The sequence below is a fragment of the Benincasa hispida genome, chromosome 6 (genome assembly GCF_027475165.1).
Source record: "Benincasa hispida cultivar pf3 chromosome 6, pf3_genome.v1.1, whole genome shotgun sequence".
Lineage (NCBI taxonomy): Eukaryota > Viridiplantae > Streptophyta > Magnoliopsida > Cucurbitales > Cucurbitaceae > Benincasa > Benincasa hispida.
The window spans coordinates 41,366,864-41,375,178 of NC_143483.1; the positions used below are offsets into that span (position 1 = coordinate 41,366,864).

Sequence of the window (8,315 nt, forward strand, 5' to 3'; positions counted from 1 at the left end):
TACTTATCTGTGAATTGGAAAAATTCTTCCATAGTTAGTCCTATTGTATTTACGGGCGATTTCTTTTCTTTAGTTTTTTAGCCCAATAGATATTTTCTGTTTGATTTATGAATATTTTCTTAAAAAATTGATCGTCGCCAATCCGAACATAGCTCATTAAATAAGACACATAATATCATTCCAAAAGTCAATAGTTAAATATAACTCCCACAATTGTAGAGCTTAGAAAAGAGGGGGGAAAACTTGATTGCTATACAGATGGTTGATGCTTGGAATCTTTTTTAAGTTGATGAAAATGACAAATAAGTGAGTTATATCCTTTAGCCATTCTAATTTGGTGTAAATATGAATCCTATAGAACATCTAAATCAATCGAGTAGGTAAAATATTACCAATTCATATAACTTTTCTTTTTTTTTGGTTGCTATTAAAATTTGGTAAAACTTTCTACTAATTTAATTATAGGTATGCATAGCTTTTCAAAATAAAACAAAAAATTATCTATACGTGTCGATAGGAGTGAACACCATAAATTATGTAGAATCATATTTCAAAATTCATAAATTTATGATGAACTTGGAGTTGACCTTCGAAGGTTAAAAGTGATTTATAAAAATATAACCTTTTTCTTTGTGTTTGACATAAAGAATGGTTAGTAAATCTATTAAAATCACTTTGAAAACATACATTTATTAACTAACTTTTAGATTTGGATAAACTTAGATGTCATTTTTAATAAAAATTTTAATTTTCAATTATACCATATTGATTTTCTTTAAAATAAAATAAAGCTATTAGAGCAAACAAAATATAATGCTTTAAACAATTATTTAAAAATTTATAAATTATAAAAAAAAAATGCATTTTTAGGTTATTTTAGTTATTATATATAAAATACAATAATTTAATATTTACCAAACATAGTAACCAACTTGTAAAGCTATCTTTCTAAAATCACAATTAACATCAATTAATCTAAAAGCGGTAGCAATCCCAAACTATACCTTAATCATTTTTAAAAAAAATTTAAGATTTAAGAATTAAACAGAAACATCGGTTAAAGTTGAGAGTTTTGATAGAACGTAAACAATCTATTATAGAGAAAGCAAGGAGAAATGTGATGCCTCTCATTTGTTGATAATTACCTATCAAAATTTTAGAGAAAAATCACATCCAATTTTAGTTTAAGTTCAAGTTAAAGTGACATTTACCAAAATTTCTTGGCCTACTCTTATGCGATTCTAAAAGAATTGTTAAAAGTTTACATTCCTAGTATTGGATGCATCTCACCTAACTCCCAGAAAATTCTTTGCTTCTTTATGTTGTTTTGTTAATGTCAATCTCATCTTAACACTTAATCTCTTCTACAATTCCCAATTTTAAATTGATCAAGGATGTTACATCCAAAATCCTAAAAGTATAATATTATTACTATATATCTTACTCAAGAAATTCCGTTTAAAAGAAGAAAAAAAACTCACGAACAAAAGAGAATAGTACAAAAAAATAAAGATAAAAGTGTAAATCTTGAAATCTAAATACCAAATTGAAACAAACCTCAAATTGTAAGGATAAAATTGTAACGTTTTAAAACCTAGATAATAAATTGAAACCAAGCTCAAAACTTAAGGACTGAATGTATAACATTTTAAAATTTAAGTGCGGAACAAAAATTAGACCCGAAACTTACGGACCAAAAAAGTATTTTGAGATTACAATAGAAAACTTCTTATAACAACTAATAAATAAAAATTAAAAGACTAAGAAACATAATGTTTTATGTGTCCAAATATATGATGTTTTAGCTTTGTGTTCCATTTGAATTTAATTTTAGGAAAAAAAATAATAAGTTGAACAAGTCAATGAATAATTATCTTAATTGCAGAATGGAATTATAAATCCTCCATTGTCTACAATAAGAAGTTTGGAACTCCATTCATTGTGTTGACATTAGCAATGTCTTCTATAGGAGAACTATTCATTTCCTTTAGAAAATACTAAGAAAAAAGAATTACATATCGCTTTCTAATGGTAAAATCATCCTTCTTTATGTAACCAAATTTGGACATTGCATGTATCTTGCAATTGATGAAGTTGAGAACTTTAGTTTGCTATAAAACTATAGCATTCGAACGATATTTCTCAATTTACTCGAGCATGAACAAATATGTTTCTTGACCTCGAATGATGTTACACACTATTAGAACCCAACTATCATGATGCTTGCAACTCATGAAAGAAATCGACCACTTAGGAGGTGCCAAGATGTGGATTAAGTATCTTAAGCCGTGGATTATGTAATGTCCAAGATTCCTACTATTTCTTGATTTGTGGTGTCATCCTTGCATAGAGTCATGTTAACCTTCTTTGTATAGTTTCATTTTTATCATATGCCCCATATGTAGGGTGGCCTAGGAATTTTTTTAAGAGACGAGCAAAGAGATAACATGTTGAAATAGCCTAAGTTGATATGCAGGGACAAACTCTCCTATGCAGCACAAGATAAGTAGTTGGTGTGGTCAAGTTGTAGAGAATGTAGGGCCACTCCTAAGAGAGATGGCTCATCTCCCGAACTAAATCTTGACAATTGCAAGTCTTCAGAGGAGCTATTGGATTCATCATCATGATCATTGGAATGAAGAGGATTTGAGGACTTTCCTTCTAAGGAAAAAGTGCGAACTTATTTTCTGTGACGCCTAAGTTTAGGAGGGAGACATAAATGAACCGAGATCACATCTGAATGAGAAGAATTTTGAGAACATGAAAGTATGGTTAGGAAAAGTTTAAAAGAATTTAATGCCACTATCTATGCCAACAAAGTGCATCTTCCTTTTTGGTGGTTCAATCATAGAAACTCCAAAGTTAAGCGTGCTTAACTTGGAGTAATTCTATGTTGGGTGACCTCCTAGGAATTTTCCTTGGATGTAGGTGAGTGGGGACAAAACATGGTGAAAAGACCCGTGTTAGTTTGTGGGGAGACACTCTTAGAAGTATCAAGACAAGCAAGGATCACGTTGCCATGCCGTAAGGGATGTTGGGAGTTGTCGGCGCCATCAGGTACCGAATTCAGGTTTAGATCATGGGCATTAAGATTAAGAAAAGGGTTTAAGAAGCAAAAAAAACTCACGGGAGCTTAAATAGTGAGTTATCGTTCAAACCCAAACTTGACAAAACCTTCTCTCCCAAATAGGAGGAGAGATAAAAGAGACGGATAGAGAAATTATATTTTTAAACTCGCACAAGATTGGCATTGTAGTTTACAAATATAACAATGGCAACCAAAAAACTTTAATGCACCTGCACAGACTCTCACCCCAAATGAAGTTAGGCTTAAGAAACCAAAAACACTCTTAACCCAACTCAACTCAGACCCAAATGCCCCCTTAGTCATCTACTAATCCAATTATAACCTCCTCTCTCTTCCCTTTGCTCGTATAGTCTGCACTTTACGAGCAACCTGCACTCCACTCAAAACATTATCAATTTAGACATAATCATACTTTATAGAATATAAAGTCTCCCAAGGAAAACATTCCTTTCCCCCAAGGAGAGATTCCTCCATATGGGACCCAATTCCAATTTGCTTCCTATTCAACAGAAAGACATTAGGAAAGGAGAATCATTGAAGTATAATGGATGCAAGAACTATTCAAGGAAAAATCTCAATACACCCACCACATAATGACACAACATCTAACTGGAGCATTGGGTAGGCTTCACTGACACCATAATTTAGAGGTGTTGGCTTCTTAGGATGATGCAAGTATGGTCTCTTGCAATTCAACAAAAAAAATGCTTACAATGATTATGGATGACAGTTCTGGAGATTTTGCTTAAAATGATCAATGAGAATAGAAAATCAAATAGAAGAAATAAATCTTTGCCAAACAAACTGTAACCTCAAATTTTTGCTGTAAATTGTTATCTTAATTCTCTGAAATTTTGGTTGTTGCGCCGTCATTGACGTCCCTTCTTCTCCTTGATACTATTTCAGATGCCCAAGCTCGTCCCAGTTCTGTCTGAAACTTTCCTGCATGAAGATAAGTGGAATAAATGTGTGATTGGCATGTCCAAGTGCTAATAGATGACTTGGGACAAGAAGTGCTTTGACCAATTAAAAGTACTTTTCAAAATGGATAAAATGCAGCTGAAGCAGTTTTAGAGAACGAGGTTTCACTAACTTGTTCCCGAAGTGCTTATATAATAAATGCTTCACTTCAATCCACCTTTTTTCAAAAGACGTGCCAAACACACAATAAAGAAAAGACAAAATAAGAGAAATAAATGTACCCGCAGTTGACTGAAAAAACTCGTCCAAATCCTTTCCTTGCTCTGCACACAGACAAATAACTTTGATTACCTTCAACAGTTGTATTTAGCATGGTAAGAGATCTTAATAAGAATAATTATTTAAGAATAAAATGATCTAATAACCCTATTGAAAGTTTTAGAGGAAATATTAGTTCCAAGAACTATGCAAGTCCAGTAGGAAACAGAAATATCGTGACAAGACAAGTATTCCTTGCAATATCCCCCAAGATCTATTTGTGATACTCATTTAATGAATTGTGATGACCTTTTTTTCCGTTCTTCTTTGTTTGATTTTAGCATCCTTTTCTTAGTTCCCATATCCTAGTCAGGGCTATCAACCAATTCATTCCTCTTTTTTGCTCTTGCCTTCTTAACCTGGTAAGACGAATTCGGTTACTTCTTTCTTGTTCTTCTCAACCATATTTCCAAGTGATCTCTGACAATTGATTGAGCTCTTGCCTCTTTGTTGTGCGCTTCAATAATTATGTGTAAGTCAAGGTTCTCGGTCTTTTAATCTCTCAGAGGCATCAGCACTAACTGGTTAGTTTGTTCTTTCTTAAGTTGCCTATCTTGGTCTGTTAGTTCCTCTCTTTGATGCTAAGGTTTTCCTTCCTCGCTCGAGCTGGAAACTTGTGAATAAGGTCTCCTTCAAGGGTGATGATTGTCAGTCTTCTGTTTTTTTACAATGCCATTTTTATTAGTTTTAGAGACTGGACTTTGGAGTTGGTCTCGGTGGGAATGAAAATGTACTAGTGTGCTACCTTAACATACGGAAATAAATTTATTGACAAGTGCACGTATAAGTTGCTTGCTATGTTTCAAAGTACAAGATAAACATTCCTGTCGTTCTTAGCTAAGACTCTTGATAGTTCAACAAATTTGGGAAACAAAACCTACCCTTTCTCCTTAGTTTTTGTGATTCTTGATGGACGCAGTTTATGAGATGAACCGGCTATAAACATGAAGGGGAAAGAGAATAAAATTATCAACCTCCTGAACTCAATTTAATGAACTTTCAGTAGTTTACCTAGTTTCTTAAAAAGTTTATGTTTCGATTACGTATCACTAAGTTTCTGAGGCAATTTTGCAAGCATGTAATCTAATCATGGAACTTTGTCAATAGGATTTCAAGATTTCTGCAAACCGTTGTTACTTTGTCGAACAAATGTCAACAAGATTTGTACTTTCCTCCTCTCATATTTAACCTTTCAAATTTGACATATGCTATCCATTAAAGAAAGCATCTGCTTTTGAGAAATAAGTCTAACAAGTAAAAAATGTATGAAAATAGATATCAGGAAAAGAAGACTGACCATTTTCATACTCTAAAGCTTGAAGTATCATCTCCAACTGAACAAGCCATGAAAGGTAAATATAGGTTAACCGTTATGCACAGAAAACAAAAAAGTTCTTTGCTGTCGAGCATAATTCCCAAATAAAACTATCGTGTATACTCCCTGGTCAAACTGTTAAATACATTTCCACAATGCTCAAAGCCTCAATCGGGACACTAAAAATATCTTATTCTACCCCATTTTTCTCACAAATTTTCATCAACCAACTACTGCTACAGTTACCTGCTGCTTCTTTATCCATTATAGGCTATGCAATAACTTCATTATTTACTCCCAAATCCCAATAACAATCAGCTGAGAAAGATGATAACTTATTTATCTTAACATGTCAATTTATAGAATTTAAATATTTGACTATAAGTGATAAAATTATTGTTTACAGTGCATGCAGCTTATGTGCAAGATGCTTGTTTGAAAGAACTACAAAAAGACAACATCATCGGGGTCAAGCATGAGCAAACATTAAACATGGAGCTTAGTTATGTAACTTGCTAAGTTAGATAGTTTATTACCTTATCAAGATCCTTCACAATTTTAGCTTCTGGTGAACTGTTATTTTCATAGTCCATCCACAATTCACCGATTTCCTTGGCTGCAGTTTTCACACATTTTAAAAAGGTCTTGACAGCCAAAACATGATATGTGCAGGAAAAATATATCTTGACCATTGGGAATGAAAATCAAAATAAATGATTGGATGTGCATACCTCTCAACCCACCACCAAGCAATTTGCACATGTGGTCTAATGCTTCTTGTTCTCGTCTAATCTTTTCCGACTTTGAAATCCCATCAAATGGGGTAATGTCACCAACAATTGCTGTTGGTAAAAGTCATGGACAAATTTCATTTAATAACAGCATTCCAACAATACAGGATGAATATGGTTGAATACTTGAATGCCTACAGAATACTTGAAATAGATTGACTTCTCGTCCTTTCCGAGGCTATATATTGATCTAGTCTTTCAATGTTACACTTTTAGGGAAACTATCAAACGGTTAGAAATCAGAATTCCAGTTCAAAGAAACCTAAGACCCCTTGAACATGAAATTTGTTTCAGAAAAACATATAAGCAATAATATCTAAATCATCCTAACCCAACATTAGATAAAAGATGTTATTATTGTCTCTTGTAAGGATAAGTTCAAGTCCAAATGACATTGAAACATAAAATAACAAAGGAAGGGACAAGAAAGTATATCTCACCTTCTGCAATGTCATGTACAATTGCCATTTTTATACACCTGAAGATATACATAAATACAGTATCAAAACACCTTCCACACACCTCTACAAGGGGCCAAAAATAACGATAAAGAATGAAGAATGAAACATATCATAAGAGCTGAACAATAAAACGTTAGGAATAACAAACTTGTCTCTATCGACGCCCGGAATATCCGAACTAATGAGTGCCATTATTCCCATTCGGTACATATGATCTGCTATGGATTCCGGATCCTTAACTCTCCTCTGAACCCATCCAGTTCTTTTCGTAGTCTAATTCAGATTGAAATAAAATAGCATGAACAAACAACACTTGAAAACTTGAAAATAAATAACAAGAACTAGATTACCGTTTGGTTTAATAGGAGTCAAGCTATGAATGAATAAAGGGGAATTCAGACATTAACGTTTAAATAGAAAATCGAGAATGAACTTCATCCACTGTTTTGGAAGCTATAGAAATACAGAAAACTCGACAGTGTTCACCCCACATGCTTATAAACCCTAAAAAAATTTCATTACTCCGCTAACTCTGGTTCCATTCCATTTTTTTTCTTTTACCCCTTTTGCTATCATTTCTAGCGAAGATGTACACATCAAAAAACTTGAAACTAGAGTGTGAATTGTTGGAAAGGCAGCATTTAAGGTTACCTTGAGGCGCTGACAGAGGGTGAGAAAATCAATAGCGGAAGAAGCTGAAGCTGGTATGTCAGTGGAAGGAGGAAGAGGATTAAGAGCAGCTCCGCCGTGGAGGGGCGGCGAAGAGGACGGAGCTTCTTCAGTTGCCATAAATGAAGGAGGTGATTTGAGAGGAAGACTGAGATTGAAACGAAGTTGTCGGCTGGGTGAAGAAGAAACGTAATGGAGCTCAACTCCGTGTTCCGTACACCTTGAGATCTTTGCAAACTAATTTTATTGCTTTCAGAAACTTTTGATAATGAAGTAGTAACACGCTTTAAATATTTAATTTCTATCGTAAAAATTAAGTCATATATCAATTAAAATCTTAAAATAATTTGGAGAATTTAAACATTGATAGATACTTATCGACTTCTGTCCGCTTCTATAAATAAAATATTAAAATTTAACTGTTATGTGTAAATAATTTATCTTATTTTTCTATTTTGTGTAAATAGTTTATTTTAATTTTTCTATTTTTGAAAATCCTTCCACTAATAATTATATCAATTTAAACTATAAACTGTGGAGGTTTAATTAATTTCAACTTCAAATTAATAATCGTATTAATTTAAACTTTTAACTTTCATAAATATATCAATTTAGATCTCTAACTTTCACAAATGTATCAATCTACATTTAGTGTGAAAATATCACACAAAATATATAATGTTTTCAATTAAACTTAAAAATTATCATAACTGGGTCGATTTATAACCTTTTAATAGGATTATATTTCAAAA

General features: G+C 32.7%; 1 protein-coding gene and 1 non-coding gene across 2 annotated transcripts; both read right to left on the reverse strand.

Annotated features, from left to right (window-relative positions):
* Positions 1–2,305: 2,305 nt before the first annotated feature.
* Positions 2,306–2,411, reverse strand: LOC120080652 (U6 spliceosomal RNA). The gene has a single exon (XR_005482604.1). It is a non-coding gene; the product is annotated as a U6 spliceosomal RNA (small nuclear RNA).
* Positions 2,412–3,622: 1,211 nt separating this feature from the next.
* On the reverse strand, positions 3,623–7,833 carry LOC120080499 (Metal-dependent phosphohydrolase). The gene is made up of 8 exons (XM_039035172.2): positions 7,546–7,833; positions 7,043–7,167; positions 6,874–6,911; positions 6,374–6,484; positions 6,179–6,258; positions 5,625–5,661; positions 4,291–4,332; positions 3,623–4,030 (listed from the first exon to the last, which is right to left on the reverse strand). The coding sequence occupies exons 1-8, from the start codon at positions 7,681–7,683 to the stop codon at positions 3,927–3,929; spliced, it is 675 nt and encodes a 224-aa protein (XP_038891100.1). The 5' UTR covers positions 7,684–7,833; the 3' UTR covers positions 3,623–3,926.
* Positions 7,834–8,315: the final 482 nt, after the last annotated feature.

Excerpts from the sequence above, each read along its gene's own strand:
- LOC120080499 (XM_039035172.2), bottom strand. The coding sequence starts at position 7,683 with ATGGCAACTGAAGAAGCTCCGTCCTCTTCGCCGCCCCTCCACGGCGGA. Across the intron at positions 5,662-6,178 it reads TTGTGAAGGATCTTGATAAG|TTGGAGATGATACTTCAAGC; the intron begins GTAATAAACTAT and ends TGGCTTGTTCAG. Across the intron at positions 4,333-5,624 it reads AGCTTTAGAGTATGAAAATG|AGCAAGGAAAGGATTTGGAC; the intron begins GTCAGTCTTCTT and ends GTCTGTGTGCAG.